Raw genomic sequence first — 25,052 nt, 5'->3', positions numbered from 1 at the left:
AGAACTTGATTTTCTATTTTTTGGTGTTTCAAAGCCTGTTGTTGCTGCAAATATAATGACAGATCCTGTACTTAAGACCAAAGCGATGCTTTCAAATGAAGTCTTAGCCCTGTTTCAGGAAGAGAGACACACAAAGGAACTTACACTCACATCCTTCAAACAAACACTCATATCTTTACTTAACAGAGTGGACACACCCACCATTTTAGTCTTTCAAGGGATTCTACTCCGATACCAAAATCCCTCACCATCATTGTGAAGGCAAAGAATGTTTGGATTAAGCAAACTGTTCATGTTGACTCTGGGTTATACTGTATGTTTAATCTGTAACAGTGCTCAGGGTTGTGCTGAACCTATATTGTAGCCATATTAAACACAATGATTACATTTGTGATTGCATATGGATCATCTCCCTGCTTTGCTGATTGTCTGTTTCAGCCTGCAACTGAAGTAGTTTGTGCAGCAATGCAATGGGAAAACAAAGATCTAACATAGAGAAGATTTGTGTTTCCTGTGACTTTTGATTTTTAGGCAGTAATCATGAAGGTAATATTCACTGTGAAAATGATAAATAAACATATTGATGCATACTTGTGTGGTATATTTATCAGTTCTTTGACAATGGCTGTAATCAGGCAAAGTGCTATGCTATCCATATCAAAGATGAAATCAGATTTTTAACAAAAGATTATAATGTAGCCTAGAGTATAAAAAATCTTAATTCAAGGTGCTCTTGATGTTTCATCTGCATTTCACCATCTTTCCCAGCAGATGCAGTTTGGTCAGTTGTCATGGAGATAGCTCAGTTGTCTCCATGTGACCTATCTATGGAACCAAGTCATTACCAAGATAACTTGGCCAACTCCATTCACTGAACCACTAAAGCTAGTAAATAAACCTTGAGTTGTAATTTTATTTGGTCAAACTGCTGTTTCCAAGGCCAAGACAATGTAAACATCTCTTTAATTGGAGGATTGTGAGATTGAGATTTTTTGCTTGCATTTGATTGTGCCGCAAATAATTTGGATTAAAATTATTTGATTTGTATTATAATAAAAAAACAAAGAGTGAAATGTGATAGAAATGTTATGTGACACTGAAAAATATTAGAGAAAGAATTCAAAGCGACAGGAAGCAGATTTATAGACATTTATAGAAATCCTATTAATAAATAAATTCGGCCTACCACATACAGTTAGTTAATACATTGCTATGAAATCAACTAAAAAAAAAACCCCAAAAACCCCAATTTGTGCAGGTGTTCATATTATTGCGTCCACCTCCTGCAAGTGACAGTTCGGTTTAAGGGGGAGGGAGGTGGGTGTCCGCATTTCACTGACTGGCTGAAAAAAACGTGGGGAACTGTAAAATTAGCCAAATTTGGCCAGGGTTAAGACCGGAAGTGCTGTAATTTTCCTTCAAAATATAGTGTACTCATTTATCAATTTTAGGAAAAAATATCAAATGTGAAAGTATAAATAAAATAAGTCATTAGTCACATTTCTAAACTATAGTTCACTGTGAAAACAGGTATGTGTGCAATAATATCTCAGCATTAATGGAATTTGCCATTCAGTATCATGGGGCTTTTCACTGACATGTAATACAAAGAGGAGGATTCTGTTTGGTGTCATGAGACACCAATTATCATGTTCACTGAAGCAGTTACATTAAATGCATCAATTATTTACCTATGTGTCTTCTATTAAAATAAGACAGCTTCGTTGGTCATAACACAACATTTAATTATTAAAAATCATGTTATTACGATAATGTGATTTCTTTGATTACTGGAAAGTTCCATTCAAGAGATTTTCACACAGATTAAACATACAGTTACACATATGACACTTTTCATAGACATACAAAACACATCAAACAGTCATGACAGTCATACATATCACTTATCCGCTGGATTCAGATCTCAGCTCGCAGCACACTGATTTTGGCTTAGCAACAGGATAGACTGATGTGTAAAAGCATTCTTCAGCCTGTTGCGTGTAAATTGAGGGATTCCAAATCACCTAAAGGGCAGAAGTTGGTAATTACCCATAAAAACATGACAGGAATCAGGAGAGATACTGTTATCGAGTCTGAGCATGCTCTTGTTGTGAGCTACTTGAAAGGAGTGTGCCACAGGTTTGCCAATAATCTTTGCACAAAGTATAGTTTAGTTTAGTTTTAAGTTTCACAGATAGGCTGCTGAGCCAGGCTGTACTAAAGCACAGCATGTCACTCTGAATAACTGATTTAAAAAACAGAAAAATAATCTGGCCACTGGCTCCAAAAGATCTGAGTCTACGAAGAAATTAAATGTGCTGCTGTATCTTCTCACAAATAAGTTCTATATGAAGAGTCCTTGATAGAGTGGCATCTATCATAACACCCTGGTATTGGTATGAAAAGACTTAATTAATTTCTACATTGTGGATTGTCACTGGAGGCAGTTGGCAATCAGGAGGAAGGCCAAAAATAATGTCCTTTGTCTTAAAAAGAGTATAGTTGTTTAGTTAAAGTCCTCCTCTACTCAAAAATACATTTTTCTTCTTGTTCCTACAGTTGGATGTTTGAGCTTCACTGTGCAGAATGATGTATATGCAGAGTTTAACACTAAAAGGTTGTTTTCACATTCAGCAGCTGAAAGAGGAAAGTTTATCTGTGTTCATTGAAAATCCAGTTTTAAGGGGCAGACCAACAAGCATGATATGTGACATCAAAAATATTTGGAAGACGAGTCTGGTCCAATATTCAACTTACTCAAGTGTGATGTGGAAACTTGAGGCCTCCAGTGCACATACACTGAGAATGGACTTTACAGTGAAGTAGGAGACATCTCGCATTCAGCAGTTCAAATTCTGAGATGAAATATATTTACATATTTATAGATTCTGGACTTCTTAATGAGGGAGAAGGAGTAGATGCCATTTTAAGGATTTTAAAGTGGTAATTATACTTTTTTGTGGAAAAACAAAATCAGACACATTATTGTTCCAAGCAGACTCAGGAGGGGATCTTCAGGTATAGCTGTGTAGTTAATGTCAGGAGACTCTGACAGCGTTGGAGTGTCTACTCCACTGGAACCTGCTTCACACTGTTCATCCGTTAAGTTTTACTGTTCTTTGCATAGAGGTGTTTATTTTGAAATGCCTAGCCGGAAGTGGGCTCATCCTGGGCACCACGCGCGCTGCAGTGCACAGCAGCTGCTCGCGCTCACGTCCAGTGTCTCACAGTGCGAGCAGGACGTGTGCGGCGGTAATGGCTGCCAGGGAGAGTGAGGAAGACAACAAATGAACCCCTGAGAAACGATTCAAAGGTGAGACACAGAAACATGACAAGTTACAGCACAAACAACTGCAGCCTCTTCTGTCTGTAGACGGTCGTCTTGTCTGCTGTGGTTACTCGTCTGTGTGGGTTTGCAGGTGTGTGTGTGTGGGAGAGTGTGTGTGTATGTGTTTGGAGGAATCTGGTTGACACACACATACACACACACAGGACAATAAACTGTCAATACCTTCTGCTTATTGTGCATGCCTCTTCCATGCCCCCAGCATTAGTACAATTGAATCGTAATGAACTTGTTTTTAGGTGTGACTGATAGAAGCTAATGCCGACATTCATGCCGACTGTGCTGGCGAGAGCTGGACTCTTTGTTAGCTGCTGTTAACGTGATTAGCTAACGTTAGCTAACCAACATCATCGTTACAGGCCACATAGCTGTTAGCCTGTTAGCCTGTTAGCCAATCAGACAAGTGGATGTCTGATTAGCCAGTTAGCATCAGTATCCCTGTCTGGGGAGACAGCTCAGGTCTTCAGACTGTTGGCAGATGTTTATCATCTCCGAATTTAAAAGTGTCAAGTATCTTTACATTCAAATTAAGTTTTGTAATGTGTCAATTGAACAGCCAGGTGCAGGCAGGTGTTGGAATGAGTTTGTCACTGTCAAGTGTCCTGTTGTTTGTAAATGTCAGAACACTTTACACATTACAATCTGCATGTTTAAAGATCCCCTCCGGATATGCTTTAAGATGTAAATAAAATAGTCCTCTTTAAATAAGAATTTGTATCTGATATGTTTTTTTTCCACAAAAAAGGCAAATTATCTTGTTAAAATCCTGAAAATTACATCTCCTCCTTCTAACTCATTAAAATTCCAGAATCTATAAATATGTAAATATATTTAATCTTAGAAGTTGACATCATCACTTCTGTAAGCTGCATAGTTGACCAGGTTGGCTTCCAAACTATTTGTGATGTCACACATCATGCCCCAAATTCAGATTTTCAATAAGCACAGAGAAACTTTCCACTTTAAGCAGATGAATGCAACATCCTACTGTAGGAACAAAAAGAAAAACATATTTTTGAGTGGAAGGAGAATTTAAAGTTATTCAGTTTGATACCAGTAGCTGCAAAGTTTTGATAATGTCAGTGAACAGGTTTTGTGAATCAATGAGGACCCACATGCCATTCATTTGGCATAAATTCAGTATATCCAGCCTGTGTCAATAAATATGTTTTTTTGGATCGGCCACTGAAACAATATTCAGATTAGTTTCAGCAATGTAAGGCCTGAGCCACATTCTTCTAGACTATGTATTAATGATATTTTTGTGACTTTTATTCAATCTGTAAATAAACAATACTAGATATTAATACTAATGTATTTGTACAAGGAAACCATTTTTAATTAGGAGTATTGCTGAGACAATATATAATCAGAATTGATAATAAATCATTTATCAAAAATGTCCAGCAAACGTGTTCATACTGTAAATATATCACTCATCCTCATATCATATCATCACTGTAAATATCATAGTTAATTCTAAATAATAATTTACCTATTTATATTTGTTTTTAGGCACTTTTGCTACTGTTTGCACTATCTGGTTAGATGCTAAACTGCATGACGTTGTACTGGTAGGCATTTTTATTTTGTGTGCAATGACAATAACTTTGAATCTAATTAAATATATGTCAGTGTAAATTGGATATATTTGGGGTTTGGACTATTGGTCAGATCAGATTATTTGATTAATGGTAAAAATAGTCAACAGATTCAGTAAGTCACTTAAATAAAAAAGTGAATAATCACTTGCAGCCCCATTTAATCTTTAAAAAAAAGCATTTAAAAGTATTCTCATCTGATTAATTAACTGACTAATTGTTGGAAAACTTGTCAGAATACCTGATTATTAGAGGTGTCCCGAACCAATCCAGGCAGATTTTAATGGCTCTTTATCAGCTAAAATAAAGCCGATCAAATACCAGTCCTTTCTTTACTCTGCTGTGATTTGTCCACCTCAGCCTGCTTATGTTGCATTGCTGCTCTCCTTCAATGACAGCTGGGCTCTACAGTGGAAGCAAAAATGATTGAATGTGTGTGTGAACGTGAGAAATTATTTGGGTGCACCGATGTGAGTTCTGACACCAAGGTTGGCAAAAAAACACATGTTCGCTAAGCTCCGGCGCTATCGTATCTGTTATCCCTCCTCTCTCATATTAGCAAAAACAAATGTACAAAACATTCAGGAAGCAGCTTCTCACTCGTAGCTGGCACTGACTTTCACTGGATAAAATGACATACGTGGCCGGTGGCGGGTCACATCAGCTGTTGCTAATTAAAATGAATTCCATGAGTAACTTGATGACAGGCCAAAATGAAACTTGGCTGTTGTTGTGTTAAAGTGCTCTCTGCAGCCGGTGTCATTTGTGAGGGAAGAGGCCTCACTCTGTTACACCACTTTACAATTCTTATAAAGTTTCTGTAGTTCCAACAACTCCAGCAGAGTGACATGTGTCATGTCAAGTTCAGGAGTGGCGTTTTCCAATTAAACTTTCATTGATAGCATATCAGTAATTTCAGCTTTTAAATGTAATAGTTTTGAACCAGGACCTTCAATATTTGGATCAAGCAGTGTGAAAAATCAGGTGTGGCAGATTTAGTGGGCCGCACCTGTTATTTCAATGTGTCAAATACATGTTTAATCAACATTTATGTGAATGTAAGTATCGCATTGGACTAAAAAAAACTTAATCGGGATGTCCATACTGATTATGGAAATAATCAGTCGTTGCAGTCTGAGAGCTATTTTCTGCAGTGGCAGGAACAGGATTATATAACTACATGATAAGGATGAGTGAGACTGTTGGTATGATTTGACCTTTGGTTAGATATGCCTTTTCCATACTTCCCATTTCCAATGTAAACTGCTGTGCTATGCTTTTATAGGCGCAGCAATTTCTCTTAAGCATCACATGTTAGTGTGACGTGCTTTTATAAACACCTGAACAATGTAACGTAATAACCCTGTAACAGATACAACAGATACCGGTCTGTGAAACTTGGTGTCAGTTTAACACAGTGGTCATTTTTGTGGCTCTAAAATGTGGTGTGTTTGAGGTGTGTGTGTGTTTTTCATGGGTAATGTGAGGCATGTTGTGTGTAGTGGTCACTAGGTGCTGATGGTGTTTGTGCAGGAGTGCTATGTTGGTTTCTCTCATTATAATGGCCATTTTACCATGTTGCAAGTAGTATTTTTGTTTTGACTCGTGTTAGTGAATTAAATCTAATTTTCTTGTTGAAACACAATGTTCTCACAAGTCCACAGCAGGCAGGGCAAACATTGAATGACACTTTATTTGAAGTTACATAAAGTCTGGTCCATTACTGACTCAATGTTATATTCTAAACTGTAACACGCATTATTACCCGCTATCTCATGTACACATTAAGCACATTAAGCACATTATACACGGTCAGACACTTGTTTTGATCTGAACTTATTTGCAGATTCTTTAGATCTCAGCACATGCACATTAAAACACCTTCAGGCACCATCCACTGTCGCAAACAACAAAAATATATGTTCCTGCATTCCAGCACCCAAGAATAATAGCAAGTATATAAAGTTACATAAGCAATTAGCAAAGTCTCTGCAAAATATACTTGAACTGTACATATACTATACATAAACAGTTGCATGAACTTATATAATGTTAGAGCACATATATCATGTGATTACAGAAACATTCTACAAAATACCAATATGTGCCTAAATGGCTCCAACACTAATTTTATGATTTGAATCTAAAAGAGATATTCATATGTGCTGTTGGAGGAGGGAATGCTGTTGTGTTTGTATTTGGGAAGAATTTATATGAATGCTTTAGGGAAGGAGAACACTCTTGGTTTAAGAGCTACTCTCTGGCAGTGCAAGGCCAATCAAGAAGGCAACAATTGGGAGCAGCTCAATAGGTTTGGTCCAGTAACACTCTCATGAAAACTGTAGGGAGATTATTTATTTGGGTTTATTGAAGATATTTGTTGAAGAATTTTAAAACAATCTGTGCTGCTTAAGAGTAATATGTATTTCTGTTGTTGATACTGGGATGGGTTTTGAGGCTGAAGCCTCAGATTTCCACTAGTCCACTAGAAGGAGCAACAGGAAGAAAATCCTACATTTCTTTATTGGGGATTCTAGACAGTGATGACATACAAAACACACTGAATGAAGAATTCAACTAGAAACAACATGATGCAACAAGTGATGCACAAATAACAGCCCAAATACAAGAAATGCATTCAAACACAGCGTCCAGACTTGAAGTAGTAATATGAGATGTGACGAATATATAACTGAGACAGAAGTAGGAACAATAGCAAACTAACACCCATGTTGTTTGTCTACAGTGAGGACTAGGATGGTCAGCAGCCAGCCGAAGTACGAGCTGATCCAGGAGGTGGGGCGTGGCAGTTACGGCGTGGTCTATGAGGCAGTAGTGAAGCGCACAGGCGCCCGGGTGGCGGTGAAGAAGATCCGCTGCCACTCTCCAGAGAATGTGGAACTCGCCCTGCGGGAGTTCTGGGCCCTCAGCAGCATCCAAAGCCAGCACCCAAACGTCATCCACCTGGAGGAGTGTATCCTGCAGCGGGACCAGCTGGCCCAGAGGATGAACCACGGCTCCAGCTCCCCGCTGTACCTGGAGGTGAGGACACAGAATTCAATGGAAGAGGGTTGGTGGCAGTAAACTGTAGTTGGACAGTTGGTATATTTGTGTAGCGGTAAAGATGGTAGATACAAGCATGAAAATGTTGTGGTTAGAGGGTTGGTCTCTAAACCTGGTCAAGCAAAAACAAAATCATTTATCACATCACATCTTCCAAATTAACTACGCTGATAATGCAAACTCAACACTTCCTGCAGCTGCCTCAAAGTAAAAGTCTTCCAAGGAAGAAAATGTATTATGACCTCACTGATGAGGCTGCAGGGAATAATGACTTATAGTCACAAGGTTAGATACACTTTTACCAAATGTAGAAGCTGGTCTGTGGGTGTTTAAAAACCTATAGCTGCTTTGCTCTGGTCTGAATCTGTGGATTAGTTGTTGGAAAAAATTCAAGGGAACCAAGATGCATCACTAAAAGCCTTGTGAGAGAGTTCAGTCCTCTGATTGGTCAGATGTGTCTGGGGCAGGAGTGAGAATGTAAAGACAAGAAGGTCCTGATGAAGGCAACATACTTTGTCATCAGTCCAGGTTGAACCTGGATCCATTCTCCAGCTAGCTGCTAGCAACTGTTGATTTCACTCATCTGCATCCCAGCATGCAAAGTGCACCCAGCTACAGGAGCCTTTTAGGTCAGACCTGAGTACCTCCTTGTAGTTGGTCAGATCGAGGTCGGATCAAGTGCCCGACACAAATTGACTGCTCCAGAATTCTTTAAGGACCGGATCGAGACCCTTGTAGAAGGAAACCAACCAGAGTCTGACTCAGTTGGACTAAACAACGCCGGTTTGAAAACACCATAAGTCTACATTTTCCACACATTTTTGTCGGCAAATCAGTCTCACACAAGTGATATCTCCTTAAAAGGTAAGCGAGGCCAGAACTTGATTGACCGAAGAAAAAGCTGAAATAAATGTTGCTCTCTATATGAGGCTGGCTTCAAGCAAATAATGTGTGAAATGTTTTCCAAGTCCTGGCTATCAGCTGATCTTCCTTTTTTTAACCGCATGTCTTGTCCTCAGTGTTGGTCAATGTCTGGAATTTGATTATAATTTACATCTGTTCATATTAGTACCCATGAAATCCTACATTGAACAGATCTTTCTTTCTGTACATTTTTATTGTGAGGACAAGCAAAAGAAGAACTTTGTTTCTTGTGTGTGTGTGTTTGTGTGTGTGTGTGTTTGTGTGTTTGTGTGAACCCACAGAAGTGAAACTTGGTGAATTGACTCTATGCTCCTTCGCACGTTTCTAACTATATGTCACAATAGCCTGACTATTAATATCTGTCGTGCATCACAATAATAAAGAAGCAGCCTATTATAAGTTGTTTCATTGAAATAAAAATAGGCAAGAATCCAGTTCTGAATTCTACCTCTGGGTTGTTTCCAGGCATAAAATAAGAGTAAAAACCGGTTGAATTTTTTCCACATATTTGTCATTCTTGTGTAAACTAAACCATCATCTGTGGTGTGTTTTTACTTTATCAAAATCGTCTCAATAGAAATGATTTCTGAGTCCTGTTCCAAGCATCATCATCGGGGTAACTCCACTGAGTAAAAGCTGGAATGGGTTTCCGTTTCACTTCAGTCCATTTTCCAGTGACTCAGCAAAGCTACAGCAGTAAAGCTGCCTCTTGGACCAGGTCAATAGTGTATCATCCCACAATGTAAAAGGCAGTTGTGAATCTTGAGGTAGGAGGTCTGTCAGGCGCACGCATACTTGGAATTTACCATGTTGTTTCTCATTGTGCTTTTCACAAATGTCCGTGTGAGCCGGAATCTTTTAGATATTTCATTCAGCCAACCCACATGAGTTAACGAGGTTAACAGTCACGGCAATATTATCTGGTTAGCTGGTTATTAGATATGAGATGACTCTTAGGTATACAAGGCTGTGTATCCTGAAGCTTGTTGTTCCTCTCTGATAGATAACAGGTCAAAGTCACACAGATACAGAGCAGGTGTGGTTCAGAACAACCAGTGTGTCAAGTACCAGTGAGTTACAGTGAGCAGTAATTCCAGATTTGGAAGGATTAGTCAGACTGCAGCGTCACAGCATCCAGAATGAAACAAAGACTCAACATTGTTGATATTCATTTTTTTGCCCAGATAATTCAGTTCTGGCCCACCTTGGGTTGCTAGTAGGGTCTGATTTATATATTTCATTCGCAGACAAAAAAGTTTTATATTTTCATCAATGATTCAGTTGAACAGAACCTGTATACAAATGTATTCTGACAAAAAAAAAAGAATTGTGGGTAAGTTCTCTGTGACTGACATTACAGGTGCAATGACTGTTTTTCATAAATGACTTCACACTAATAAGAAATAAACCTCAAACCTTGACTGGACTGGCTGTTCAAACAAACCCTACATTCATAATAAACCTCAGCTTTATAGTGCCAGTAATAGAACAGATCATCAGATAACACAAAGTTATCTGTTGATCTGCCCGTCACACTTGCCCCAGTTAAGGTTTCATTTGCAGCGTTTGCCAAAAGCAGATCTTGTTAATATCTGCAGACTGAATCTCTGCCGGTAAAGATTTTTCCACAACATTTCTGTCCACACGGCACACAGATGACAGCGAGCTTTCAGAGGAAGCAGAAAACAGACGGTAGAGGAATGCAGCTCGACCTACAGTACTGTAATTATGACATTTAAGAGGCGTTTGAAAAACACTTGTTGGTTAGCCACATGTTGTCTTAAAATAGACTAACACTTTAATTCCTGTAATGAATTGGAAGCTGGTTTTGATTTGCAAAACATTTCACGAGATCTTGTAAAATATCCTAGATTGTAAGAGGAATGTTCCCACTGTTGACATATTGCTGTCTCACTGCTGCTGGCAAAGACAACATTGCAGATTTTTCTCAGACAATGTAGATGTAGTAGGTTAAACATAAAAGTCAGCGACTGTTCCAGTAAGCCAACTGACTCATCAGCAAGTGTTGTGTCAACTTATTAATGTCAGAGATTATGTTTCTGGTGAAATTGTCACACTAGACATAGAATATCAGCACAAATATTGGCACTTGAAATAGAAAATATGCAGGTGAACCCTGGTTTTTGTCACTCTGTGTGTGTGTGTGTGTGTGTGTGTGCTGCCTGATGTACATTAGCTGGAAGTTTCTAGATCTGTGTTGTCTGTGGCCTCCGTGTCTCCACAGTCACATGAACGTGTTGTCAGGTTTAGAAGGGCCTCCTCTCCCCAGTCAACCTGTCTGCAGCCTGTCATGTCGCAGTGCCTCCCTGCTGTCTGACGGCGGACTCACAGGCACTCTGCCTGGGCCTGATTATAGTCTCTCAGTGGCACGCGGGGCTATTGTCAGACCGTTCATTCAGTTTTCTGCAGTGCTAGCATTGGACACTTTCCCAGAATCCCTTTATTCCAGCTCTTTTTTTATTACTCTGTAATGTTCCAGTACGTGCTTACAGAAGAACAAATGATAATAGGGCAGAATTATCTGACTGCACCAACTGTGGGATAATTTGCATTTATTCTTCTTGGGTAGTGGATTCCTTGGCTAGTGTCATGCCAAACAATTTGCAGCCATTTGTTTACAGCAGGATTTCCACCAGGAATTGCCTACTACGGACATTTATTCAAACATTTGTGTTGCCAGTAAAGCTGTTTTACATCCAGAGCAAATATGTATGCATCAGTCAATTCATTTTAAGTTGACATTATTCATTTAACAAACCTGTAGCTATTCTGTGTGTATTACAAAATGCAATCTATCAGATTCATTCTATGCATCACATTTAATCTTTTAATATGAGATATGGATGAAACCTCAAGGTTTGTGGTCTGCCGTCAAAAAGTGGAGATTAAATGAACTCACTTCCTGCGGCAGGCGTGAAAGATGAGAGGCTCCTCACACAGCTTTGATGTTAAAAAAAAAAAAAAGAAAAAAAAGGCCTACAAAGGAAGGTGGCAGACAGCATGTTATGAATACAAAGCCGGAACAACCTTGCTTGTTTCGTTATGAGTGACATTTTCTTCTCCTCACACTGTTTCCCATTTCTGTTATTTTATCAGTAATCATGATAGCTAGACCAGGCCTAAGTGACATAATCACTGTGGCTTTGCTCTGGAGCTTTGTCTGTTGGGGCTTGAGGTGATACTTTGTTTAAATTTCCTGTAAAATGCAGACAGCTCGTTTAATGGCTTGTTTGTTGCTGTTTAGGTTAGTTTTCCCATATGTGTTCAGCAGGATCACTTCAAGTTTTATCTTAATTACATGACGGTTTCAAAATAAAAGCCATCCCGTGGTTCGCCAGTTGGATGCTTTTAATCTGAAGCAGCCGCAGTCACAGGACATGTTGGGTTTGCATTAACTTAAGACAGCTCTGACACGATGTAAAGAGAATGAACAACAAACAGTGAGGCTAATATCAATGAGAAAAAACAGCACATTACATGCTGCATTGTTTCCACTTGCAGGCAGGTGATCTGAATCTAGCTTGAGAGCTCACGTTAGCTTTGAGGTGGCTTTATAGAAACAGTTTGTTGTGCTAATTCAAGACAGACTCTTCACAATATGTCCAACTTTTCTGAGCCATTTTTATGAAACAGTGCTCTAATGTTGACTTAAATTGTTCTTTGTGTTTCTACTGTAGCTGGTGGAGACGTCTCTGAAAGGCGAGATCACATTCGACCCGTGCTGTGCCTACTACTTGTGGTTTGTCACAGACTTCTGCGATGGGGGTGACATGAACGCCTACCTGCTGTCACGCAAGCCCAGTCGCAAGACCAACACCAGCTTCATGCTGCAGCTGGGCAGCGCTCTGGCTTTCCTGCACCGCAACCAGATCATACACCGCGACCTCAAACCAGACAACATCCTCATCTCGCAGGCTTGCACACCGGCTGGCTCGTCTGAACCCACGCTCAAGGTGGCTGACTTTGGTCTGAGCAAGGTCTGCTCCACCTCCGGGCTCAACCCCGAGGAACCGGCCAGCGTCAACAAGTGCTTCCTGTCCACAGCCTGCGGAACAGACTTCTACATGGCCCCGGAGGTGTGGGAGGGCCACTACACAGCCAAGGCAGATATTTTCGCCCTGGGGGTGATTATCTGGGCCATGGTGGAGCGCATCACCTTTGTGGACGTGGAGACTCAGAAGGAGCTGCTGGGGAGCTACGTGCAGCAGGGCTCCGAGATTGTACCCTTAGGGGAGGCCCTGTTAGAGAATCCAAAGATGGAGCTGCTGATCCCCGCCAGGAAAAAGAGCATGAACAGCCACATGAAGCAGCTGATCAGGGAGATGCTGTCGGCTAACCCTCAGGAACGGCCTGACGCCTTTGAACTGGAGCTCAGACTGGTCCGCATCGCATGCAGAGAGCTGGACTGGGACACGTGATGGACGAGCAAACGGCACCACAGACTCAGCCGATCAAGCACATGTACACATTTCATCAGCTACTGTTATCCTAGATGGTCACATAATGGGGGGATTATTGATTTTTAACTAGGGAACAATAGTTATTGTTTTGTTTCATGGCTTAAACATCGTCCACTGTCCAAGCACATACAGTCCTACACTAGCTGTGTCTTTATATCGAGGGGGAGAGGTGTGACACTCATCGCTGCTGCTGCTCCAAACTGCAGCTTAGTCTCAGGCTAATCACATCACAGCTTCCACTTCCTCCTTACAGAATAACTCGAGCGTGATGGAAGAGCAAAAAAAAAAGACCTCAATCCTGGATTCAGTTAGATCTGAAAACCAAAGTGATAGTTAAATAGTTTGTCTACAAACGCCATCTTTGACTCGGTGCTAATTGTTACTGCTAACCGTTAGAAATGCAATATCAGACATCATCCTGTGATTTTTACAGTGCACATTTATCCAAAGGGCCAATATTAAAACACCGTCACCTCCATGTGTGGAATGTTTTGAAGCCATTTGTGGCTTTGACAGAACCTGACTTAAAAACCAGCATGAATATGACAATATTTACATAAAAATTTGATTCTGTTTCGGCATCAAATACAGATATGCCCTGAATGCTCAGGTAATAAAAATATACAGCCTGATGGTATTTGTAGACAAACACTTCCTATCAAGGTCAGTTTTGCTCAGTATTCTTGGAGGAGAAAAATGCCAAACTTTGGTGCTTAAAGATAACTTGTTTTTTTCTGAAGGCTGCTCTGTCGGTTGGTTGGTCGGGTGGGTGGGGGACATTTATCAGCAAGTGTCCAGCCAGCAGGTGCTTGTGGTTGCTGTTTTTCCTCTTTCTGCCCATTACAGACTTAAAGATAAGTGTGTTGGTCCCAGACACACCCCTAACTAGTTTACCAGAATGTATAATGATCAAGACAGGTCACCTTTATTTATATAGAGCCTTAAACACAAAAACACTTGATATTAAAGGCGTACTATGCAGGATTTTTTGGTTGCTGTTTGTAAACACACTATTTAAAGTCGGTCATTTGGCCCCTCCTCCCTAGAGAGCGAGAGAGAGAGAGAGAGAGAGACAGACAGACGGAAGAAAGCAGTGAATCAGATAAATAAAACATTATTTTCTGATTGTCGTTCTACGTTCTAAAGCACAAATAAACACGCCCACACACCTCTGCACAAGGTGCCGCATTGCCAGGTTTTGTGTGAATGCAGCCAAAGCGCATGTTTCATCCTGTGTGCTATGGCTGCTCTGCTCTGTGTGTGTGTGTGTGTCAGACAGAGCAGAGGAGAGAGACAGACACAGCAATGTAACCTGGTCGCTATGCTGCGAGTCCCGACCTCACACCCCGTGTGCTGTTATTGGCTGGGGGTTACACACCCACTGCACAAAGCTGGACACCCAGAAATATCTGGAACACAACAAAATAATAAGAAAATACAGGCAGAGGCCACAGTCTCTCTAGATAAGTACACTGCCACACACTTCTAGTGGGTCATAAGTGATGATTGAGAGAAATTACTTCTGTATGACTCTATACGTTGTTTTTTAGGAAAATCCTGCATAGTAACACCTTTAATTACAAAGCGCTTCACACAGTAAATGAGGAATAGAGCCTAAAGGATCATTCTGGTTTATTACAACTTGGTTCTTATTTTTTTAATTTTGGCCAACATTCCTATCAGTGAAAATAACATTGTATTCACAGTAAACTGGCTATTTGCTAAGTTTCGACCCTTTAGTTATTGTTGTTATGTGGTAGGTTTACCACATGAGATTTGTGTTAATTGTTGAAACATTTGATCCTTGATTTTAGACAGAAATAGACAAAAGCAGCTCCTCACTGGCTGAAAAACTGTGGCTGGCAGATTTCAGTAGTAGCTAGCTAATGATAGCTAATTAAGGTGACAACTCTCCAGCTGACTTTTTAATGTTTCCAGCTGACTAATATGAAAATCAGAATCCTGAAAAAGCTTTTGAATTAAACGCAAAAATTGAACAGCTTTGATGGCTACATACATGATATAAAGCTAACTCCGTGCTGTGTACTGATGTAAAAAAGACTAAAGCTACATGATCAAAGTAGAAGACAGAGAAATAAAGGAGTAGCATTGTTCTTTTGAGCTACAGCTAGTCAGCCCTAGTATTATATTATAGTATGCACTTAATATGTCTACTGTAGAAATACATACATTACTTTGACTAGCAACACAAAGGTTGAATTTCTACTTTTTTGCCAGTATTTCCAAACAACATATTTCACTCACACCTGAGGCTAAAGTAACTTTAACTTTGGCTAATGAAAACCAGTAAAGAGCAGGACACAACCGCTAATGAAAGCCTTCACTCTGATACAGTAGCATCTCTGACCAGTGTTACATTGACTAATGTCCCCTGTAGCCCCACATAATAATGCACTAAGCTAATGATATGCTAGCTATTAACCTTAGAAGTAACATAACCCTAGGTTACTACTGTAGGTAGTAGGTGGAAGAGAAAACAAAGGCCAACTGTAAAATTATTACCCAAAACCTCAATTACAATCTACAGACCAAAATCCTGTTCAACTTTGGCCTAACATACTTGTTGTTGCTACTAGTGGTTGCACATGAGAGATTTACTGACAGTTCAGGTGCTTTCAGTTGCAGTTTTCTGTCCAAATTTAGTGGTTTATATAATCTGCCGAAACTGTTGGACACCTGTCTGATTGTATTTAATTCATCAATTTATCATAGCCAATAGCAATAATGACCAAAACTATGAACATAAAACCCAAGTTGTAATAAACCAGAATTATCGTTTTAAGAAGAATATCCAAACAACTGAGCACACTACAATGACACACGTTGGCCTACATTCAAAAGACTGTGTGAGTGATTCCCTCACACACGGCAAACAAATCTACTCTTGAGAGAAATCCTTATGTTGCCTAAACATAGATTTAATTAGCTGAAGAATGAGCTGCTTGTATTGTAAGAGCAGTGACATGAATATTCACATTTCAAAATCCATTTAGACAAGAGCCCTGAATGAGTAAAAGGGGCGAGGAATTCAGTGAATTTCACTGAAAGCACTTTTTGTTGTTGTTTATATTTATTCCTCATACAGTAACTACCTACTGCATTATATGGAGGAGCTCTGTGAGGCTGGAGTCAGTGTGATAACTGCGTTGGTATTTGTTTACCAGGCAAACACAATGTCAGCCAACAGTCTACTTATGCATGCGATGCCTCTCACCTTCAGGGAAGAAGCGAGAGAAGACACCAGCACACAATCCTCCATGAGCCAGAGGATCTCTTCTTTTTTTTTTTTTTTTGACACATAATACTGTTGTGTTTAACTTGATCTCTTCTCACTGTGTCACTGCTCTTCGTTTCCTTTGGCTCTGGATCTTACAGTAATCCCTTTCCTCATGCTTCCGACATGCTAATTCTAAGCCTATTAAGTTGTTGCAGCACTTGGCAGAGGATCATGCTCGGGACCCCTTTTGCCTTTCAGGTCATAAATAATTTGTGCACTTTGACAAATTTTACAAGAACCTGTGAAACCAAACAATCTAGCCTTCTTCCTTGCTCTCAAACTCCGACTTGTTGCCAACATTTATTTGCTAGATGGCCTTTAATTCCCCCCTTAACTGTAATAGTGTTTCTTCCCCCTTGCCGTGCGATTGAGATTTGCCTTATTTCTGAAATTCACAATTTCTTTTGGGCATGTACACTATAGTGGCCTCGTTGATATTGCACTCAAACACAAAATTGGCAGAAGCTGTGCTTTGAGACGCACCACATTTCAAGGCACCTCAGCGTGGTGTTTCGGTATGACTAGCAATACCACAAATCAGTATTAACTCGCCCGTCTTTACTGCAGGATAGGCTCATGCAAGCTGCTTCGGACAATGTTGCTCCTCTTCAAGAATGTGGTGTTTGTGGCTTTCTGTACACGAGCAGCAAAGTTTGGACTCAAAGTAGGTCACCCATATCCTCAGAGCTCTAAGCAGAGGAGAGGATGATGGGTAGAGTAATTTCCGGCCAGATTTCTTCCTATCCTTCTAGACAAGAGGGGGAGGAGGAAGACACTTGGCTTCCTGTGAGGTTTTAGACGTTTGCCAAACAAAAGCAAGTTCTGGGGAGTGTTTTTACACTTTGATTTGTTCTATTCAATTTCTTTGCACATGTGTAAATACTGTATAGGATCGACAGGGGATGAACAAGGTTTGTGTACATTTGAGTGGATATGCTCTGTTTTCAAGAGCCCTGCTTGTTTGACATGTAAATTGCTGTGATATTCAATTTTCTTCAGCTCTTAATTCAGCTTCAGCTTTCTTTCAGTCATTGAAAAGATGTGATATATTTACAGGTTAATACTGTTGGTGTGCTAGTGGTAACTGTATGTTTTTCATTGGCCTATTGTTTGTGATTTTGTGTAAGCAAAGCTGGTATACAACATGGGTGAACTCAGTTGTCTTTTCTGTTTGGTACTGGACTGGTTGGAAATTCTTTTGAATTCTGGGAAATCAATCAAAACTCACCACTTTACACAGCCCTCACCCAGGACTGATACTACATGTCACGGTTGTACTTTATCATCTTTGGGAACTCAGACTTGTCACTCACTGAGCAGCTAATACAATTTGTTACAGGAATGTTTAACACAAGAATTCACTCAGTGGTGGGCAATCTTCCTATTGACCAAAGTAACAAAAAATATAATGAGAACGGTCCCTTCCATTACTGTCCATACAAACTATAGCTATGTAAGCTACATACAAATCCAAAGGAGGTTGAGAATGTAGTGTGTTCACAATGGAAAAGTGATTAAATAATGCATACTCGAGAGTATTACAAAAACTAAAAAATGTTTGACTTATGAGTGTGCTGGACACTATCCTCCCACAAACCAGTGCACAAAGGAAATGGAACTGCCTGTTACTGGACAAAAAAACTGAGGATGAGACCACTCCAGAAACACCCCAGAAATAACAATATAATTAACTTTTGGAAAGCACTTGCTTTTGCTCTGAGAAGTTCTGGCAGCTGCATTCTTAAAGTTGCAGTTTGATTCATGTACTGTGGCGCGGGTCTTGTATCATTATCTGTCAATATACGAGAAATCAACTTGAATAGTCTTGTACCAACTCCAAAAAACAGTACACTATAAAGGTTAGTATTCTGTATACAGCTAGCATATAGTGTTTATACAGATCATGTAAAATCAAAGATGGCACAGGATTTTATTTCTTACTTGCAAACTGGTGTGCTGCTCAGCAGCAGTGTGCCGCTCAGTGCTGCCCCTGGTGGCTGCAAGCTATATAAATGACATTACTATTTTATTCATTTGCGTTACTGCAATAGAGCCTTCAGCCACCAGTGGCAGCACTGAGCACATTGTTGATGAATAGCACTCAAGTTGGTAAACGAAGAAGAAATCCTGCACTACTTGCATGTATGTATACAGACATGCTCTGTCTGTATACATACTGTTTACTTACTGAATACAGGTAGGTACTGTACACTAGTCTTTATAGTATACTGTTTTTTTGCAGTTAGTACACAAGAAATCAACATCCTTTTCAGTTTTATACTAACAGGACATGATGCAATAGCTGTGCTGTGCAAATCGAATTGCAGTTTTAGAATGTCACCGCCAACTAAACTTCAAAGACACACACAAAATGTTTATGGGCGCATTGGGCCCATAAATTTTGCGCAGTATGTTTTCAGGAAGTGGCTTTTTTGGCTTCATGTGCCCATGGATGTATTATCCATGCATGCACCACTGAGCAACTTTCATGGGAATGAACAGGGGCCCGCCTCCGACACTGTATCCAGTTCTCTTTATACATCCATCCATGGTAGTGGTAGAAAACTTGGTGCGGAGTAAACTAACAACTAATAGATCAATGAGAAGAATACCCACTGTTAACTAAGAAAGTATTTTCAACATTCCTCCTGTAGCAAGTTTTTTGAGGTGCTTAGTGACTGACCTATCAGTTCTCGGAGACATTGATACAGGATTGTGACATGTGGTATGCTGGTCCTGAATCCGGGCCACACTTTACACAAAAGGTGTAGCGTGTCAGATGAAGATTACACTTCATTATAAAATCGGAATCATGTCAAATAATAGATCCAAACTCACAGCCAGGCAAACTTCTGCTCTCACACTTTTGTATGAACAATTTTGCTCTTATGTCATTGTAAGATATTTTGAAGAGATTAAATGAAGTTTATCAAAAGTGGTGTGAATACCTGTCAATCACTGTTGAACTGATGGATTTTTAAATAAAATGACTTGAAATAATAATTGAACTGTTGTAAAGAACGGAAGCATGAATGGCTTCACCACTGATCATTTACACGTCCTGCACTGCACCATGGGTAATTGGGTAATTCAACTCACCTGACGGCCTGCACACAAAGAAGCTGCCAGAAAGGTTAGAAATACTCTGCTAGTGCTTCCAGCCTGACTGCTCTTTATGTAGTGGATTCTTAAATTTCAAGTTTTTGGTTTACTGAGGAATACCTGTAGTTGCCAGTGTGACTGTAAAGTTTGACATGTGGAGTCAAGGTAAAACAATGGGCTTCATGCAAGAGGATGATCTTCTAATATCTCTGTGACTGTCACATGACCGCCCCCCATCATGGAGCGCTTTGCTTTAGAAAGATATTTTTTAGCATCTAACTTCACATCAAATCATTCCTTCTTTGTTTCTGTCACAGTGCAGAGCTGCTCTGATAACATGTTAGCTGGATTCATATTTCTTATTGTTTCAGGTCTCTGACTGTCACTCCTAAATTTGTTATTGTTGTGTTTGTCTTCTGATTTCTGAAAGCAGGACTTGAAACTGTGCTGTGTTTTTAGTCTTTGGGAACTTTTTGTGAATGAAACTCGTCCACAAACTGAGTGCCCACTGAGGCCTGTTGTTCCTCTGTTTTGTTTTAATAGGATTTGCAAACAAGCTGTTTTTAAATGAGTTCTACTCTAACAGTTATTTAATGTTTCACCCCAGCTTGCAGTCTGTCCCCTGATGGGATTACCAGCCATAAAGCAATGGTGACAAAGGTGTGTCTGTCAATAGTAACTGAAATATATGTGTTAGGATCTGAAAAAATTGTTTTCATATGGTGGACTTAACCAAAATAAAATGCTTTCCTTTAACCGTGATTTCACCACAGAGAGGGAGTCTTGAGATTTTACCCTGCACAGTGTCTCAGCTGCTGACTGCTTCTCAAGTCAGCAATGATAGCTTTGCAATCTGTGACTGGGAACTTCACCAGGTATGAGAAACGCAACTTAAATAAGATGATTTCTCTCTACATGTGCATATCACCACTCAGTTCTGCACAGTGCAGAGGAATAGGTTTGACCCGAGTCTGATAAGTCTCATTAATCTGGACACTTAAGACTTGAATTTGTACTTGGATGTAGGCTTTTGACGTCAAATGACTTGATAACCTGTTCAAACCCAAAGATAAGAAATACTGCTGTGCAGTGTGTGTGCATCAACTCTTCATCTTCCTGTCAGCGGATATACTGTATTTTGAATCAGTCTGCAGGAAGGAAATGTGTGTTTGGCACTGCACACCAGCAGACACACAGATAAAGACTTTGACACTATGAAGCCAACATGGTCGAGAAACTCCTCAAAGTGTGCAGGAAGAAATAGACATTTTGAGTTTAGAGTTACATGACACTCAGCAAATTCCATGTAGAGATGATCATGTGATTGAAAGCTCCACCCAACTGCTGTTTCCCAGGTCAAGAATGAACTTTAGAAACTGACTTGTTTTTTGACTTGGACATGACTTGGGAATTGTTGGTCATGACTAGAGCCTCAGAGCCAACACTTGAAACTTAATTGTGACTTGCAAAACCATGACTTGGTCCCACCTCTAGACACCCAGTAGTTGAATGCTGCCTTGTTTACTTGCAGGGACACATGCCTGATGAAAGGAATAGTTTGACATTTTTCTCAGTTAGCTGAGAAGATCAATACCCCACTCATGAATATGAAGCTACAGCCAGGAAACAGTTAGCTTAGCTTAGCACCAAGAATGGAAATTGATGAAACAGCTGGCCTGGCTCTGTCCAATGGTTAAATCTGCCTACAAGCACCTCTAAAGCTCACCAATTAACATGCTAAAGGTTGCTTGTTTAATCAGTCATGAGGTTGCCATGCAACCAGCATGACTCCAGAAAGTGATTCCTCCCGACCAAGAAATAGTGCAGCACATAACCCTTTGATGCGCTTCTTTCTCTGCAGGTGTCCCTAGTGGGCGTCATCAGAGGATTTGCTCCCTTCGTGACAAATGTCCAGTACTCTGTGGACGACATGACTGGTCCACCTTTGAATGTGAAACAGTGGGTTAACACAGAGGCATGTGGCTTTAAAAGGCTCATTTCAGAACTATGAAATACTAAGTGGTAAACAAATGAGCACTGCAAACTGCACCATTTTGATAAATGATCAGTTTCAAACTGTCTTTCTGACAGGACTGTGCTCTGATGATGTTTGCCTCTCCTGGAACATATGTGAAGGTTACAGGAAGTCTACGGAATTTCAAAGTAAGTAATACAAACAAAGGGCTTGGTGGACTTCAAAGGGGAGTGAGCATGAAGGATCTCTGAGTTTATGACCACACACACTGTATGACACATTCAATTTTTGTTTGCATTAGGGTCAGAGGTCATTGCTGGCAATGGACATCCGTTGTATTAAGGACCTGAATGAGATCACATCCCACATGTTGGAAGTTGTGCAAGCCCATATGCAGCTTTTTGGAAAGGTACCAGAGCTTGTGAATGGGTTTGGCCAGTAACACTACTTGTAACAAATCTTTTGTTTTATGCCTTAAGTTGCAAGTATTCAATGATGTGCTATGTACTGAGCAGAATATCCATTATAAATTGAATTTGACTCCAGTTCAGGCACAGATATTTCATATATTTAGCATTTTCTGTGTTGTTAATCCAGAGGTTCGATGTGAATATGAATACCACTGCTGCCTCGCTGTCTGGAAGAGCCGTCAAGTGTGGTGGTGGACATTCTGACGCCTTCTTACCACATGGTTTGTCCACCATCCAGGGTCAGGTTAGTAGGTTTAAAATGTCAGTTCACCTATATTACAAACATATTTTACTTGGCCGATATTTTCTGTTTTCTTTGCTGAGGTTTGAGAAGTCCACCACTACAAGTTATTATAATATATAATGTTTCAGAGCTGTGTCTTTTCTTTTTTTTTTCTTTTTTTTTTTCCAAAAACTCTCTGTGGACAGTTGTTATTACTTCCTGACAAAACAGTGTTGCATTTGACAATAAAAAAATGACATCACTTGTGCATATATTATATGAAATGCCATTTGATAGCACCACAGGATTAGAAAGTAATTTTTGATCCTCATTTAAGGTGTTGAATGTAATCAAGAGCTTCTCTGTCCATGATGATGGTATCAGTTGCCATGACCTGAAGACACAGCTGGACTACCTCAGTATGAAAGACATCAGGTACCTTTTTAACTCATTATACCTCTTGTACATTGCTGGTGTATATATACAAATATGTTCATTTTCTCACTTTTGAAGTAATGCTCGTGCCTCTGAGTGACCTAAGATACAAATTAGTATTTGCTTGTATTGTACGGAGCCCCCTATCATTCCACATACTGTATTTGTTAGGAGGGAGCTAACTAGAGACTGGATCTATTCCAGGGACACATATATACATACATAATGTATAACTGTGAAACAAGGAGAGATGCTTGCAAACTGTCTATGTTCTTGTACAGGACATCCTTGGCATTTCTGATACGTGAAGGCCATGTCTTCTCTACTATTGATGATAAGCACTTCAAGTCAACAGAACATTAGCAGGCTACCTGGAGGCTGTTCTGCCAGTTATGTCACTCTCCTGGATTACAGCTGGTCAAGACACTCGGTTCACATTTTCAGGGTGAAATTAGTATTTTGTTTTAGTTCTGTTTTAAGTAAGATTTTTTTTTGTTTTTAATTTACTATGAGCTACTGTACTGTCTTGGTCTAAAAATGGTGAATGAATAATGATGTCCAGACAGATAAGTCAATTGTTACAGGGTTTATAGTGTATCCTTTGTTGCCTGTATTCTATCACTACTAATATATTGCTTAGGCCTCTCTATGTTTGTATGCTCTGTATTTCTGGGTACCCTGCAAATGTGGTTATAACTGTACATGAAGAATGTGTAAAGTATATATTTTGTCCTGTCTCATTTATTTAATTTCTTTATTTTCTTTTCAAGAAGAACTACAGTCCCCATATGTCTTATCTCTGCAGTCCTGTTTCCCAGCATTCAATGTAGAGAACAAGTGGGCAAAGATGGCAGCAAACTGCCAAAAAAACACCTTTTGACTGTTCATCCTGATAAGTTGCATAAAGTTTGTCATGTATAGACTGTAGCAGAAGGTATAATATGCATAAAACATGAGTATAATCAAATGCTAGACAGTCAAAACATTCCCTTGTATAAAATGTGTTAGCTTGTGCAAGTTCGGTTGTCTTGCGTGTGGACAGGTTGTCGTGCCAAACTCGCCTCAGAAATCCCACAATGGAATGTTCATTGACATATTAAAATGATAAAGTAGCTAAATACATAGGTAAGAATTCTTCTGGATATCATTTTTACTTTGGCATATACTCCATTTATAAAACTGCACTAATTTAACAAAATAACCCCATTTTAGCACTTCGCCTCACCATATACAATGTGCTTAGTGACAATACTCAATTATGCCAAATTGAAGACTGAATTCTATCATAAGCATAAGTCTTGTATAGTTATGTAATGCAACTGTTTCATAACCTGACATGCCAGATGGTTTGTTACACAGAACCATCTGAAAAGTCGTTCTTGGAAACTGCTTGGAAAAGGGCAGGCACTTTCAAAAAATACTTGGCAGCTGATTGGATGAACCATCTGTCTACCACCATCTATCACTGTCTCACCTTGCAGGACAGCTGGATTCATGAGATCATGTGAGAATCCTCAATACGCTGATTGGTAAGCACATAATTTGAAGCTTGACAAGATGGATTCTCAGGAATCCAGCCCCCAGAATCACCCCAGAAAAAAATAAAAAAATTACTTTTACTAATTTTGAGATTGATTTGCAGTGCTGTTTTAGTAGAAGTGTTTCAGTTATAAGACACACAGTCAGTGTTTAGTCAAATATGTTTAGAGTGTCTGTTTATGCAAACCACATACTGTAAATATCACTAGAGACCTAAATAGTATGAATCTCTCTGATAAAACTGAGCTAATAGAGGTCATGAAAATGAGCTTGTTACATAGTGAGGCATATACAAGCCTTAGTATGCTAACAGTAGCCAATTATGTCAGTCATGGCAGTCAAGTTTACGAAATGATTACATTTAAAGATTTCTGCAGGGGCTAGTTTACATGTCTAAAGGGATTCTCGGTGTCTATAAATGTCTTAGCTGACATTGTAAAAATGCTAAGACCTCGTGATAATGATCCCGGTGAACCATATTGGCAGCTGTGAATCATCACATAAAGGGGTTACAATCACAGGTCAAATAATGCAACCCGTTTGATAAGTCCATAGGGGTTTGCATTATAAATGTCTTGCTTGTTACTGCTTCTTT

At 39.7% G+C, this 25,052-nt stretch overlaps 2 protein-coding genes across 3 annotated transcripts; both read left to right on the top strand.

Annotated features, from left to right (window-relative positions):
* Window positions 1-3,174: 3,174 nt before the first annotated feature.
* On the top strand, window positions 3,175-19,721 carry pdik1l (PDLIM1 interacting kinase 1 like). Its single transcript, XM_067611599.1, has 3 exons — window positions 3,175-3,313; window positions 7,694-7,989; window positions 12,633-19,721. Exons 2-3 carry the CDS (start codon window positions 7,705-7,707, stop codon window positions 13,371-13,373), a joined length of 1,026 nt encoding a protein of 341 aa, XP_067467700.1. The 5' UTR covers window positions 3,175-3,313; window positions 7,694-7,704; the 3' UTR covers window positions 13,374-19,721.
* A 36-nt stretch (window positions 19,722-19,757) lies between these two features.
* Window positions 19,758-23,641, top strand: LOC137198018 (replication protein A 32 kDa subunit-like). Of its 2 annotated transcripts, none has more exons than XM_067611601.1 (9): window positions 19,758-19,846; window positions 20,423-20,475; window positions 20,589-20,690; window positions 21,677-21,790; window positions 21,907-21,978; window positions 22,092-22,199; window positions 22,388-22,504; window positions 22,821-22,918; window positions 23,200-23,641. In XM_067611601.1, exons 2-9 carry the CDS (start codon window positions 20,464-20,466, stop codon window positions 23,279-23,281), a joined length of 705 nt encoding a protein of 234 aa, XP_067467702.1. In that variant the 5' UTR covers window positions 19,758-19,846; window positions 20,423-20,463; the 3' UTR covers window positions 23,282-23,641. The 2 variants fall into 2 exon arrangements, with proteins under 2 accessions (XP_067467702.1, XP_067467701.1); XM_067611600.1 differs by lacking the exon at window positions 19,758-19,846 and adding an exon at window positions 19,853-19,980.
* Window positions 23,642-25,052: the final 1,411 nt, after the last annotated feature.

Source organism: Thunnus thynnus, chromosome 15, assembly GCF_963924715.1.
Source record: "Thunnus thynnus chromosome 15, fThuThy2.1, whole genome shotgun sequence".
In the NCBI taxonomy this organism is placed as follows: Eukaryota; Metazoa; Chordata; class Actinopteri; order Scombriformes; family Scombridae; genus Thunnus; species Thunnus thynnus.
This window is presented reverse-complemented; position numbering and strand designations above follow the sequence as displayed.

Excerpts from the sequence above, each read along its gene's own strand:
- pdik1l (XM_067611599.1), top strand. The coding sequence starts at position 7,705 with ATGGTCAGCAGCCAGCCGAAGTACGAGCTGATCCAGGAGGTGGGGCGT. Across the intron at positions 7,990-12,632 it reads GCTCCCCGCTGTACCTGGAG|CTGGTGGAGACGTCTCTGAA; the intron begins GTGAGGACACAG and ends TTTCTACTGTAG.
- LOC137198018 (XM_067611600.1), top strand. Across the intron at positions 20,691-21,676 it reads GTGACTGGGAACTTCACCAG|GTGTCCCTAGTGGGCGTCAT; the intron begins GTATGAGAAACG and ends CTTTCTCTGCAG. Across the intron at positions 22,505-22,820 it reads TGTCCACCATCCAGGGTCAG|GTGTTGAATGTAATCAAGAG; the intron begins GTTAGTAGGTTT and ends TCCTCATTTAAG.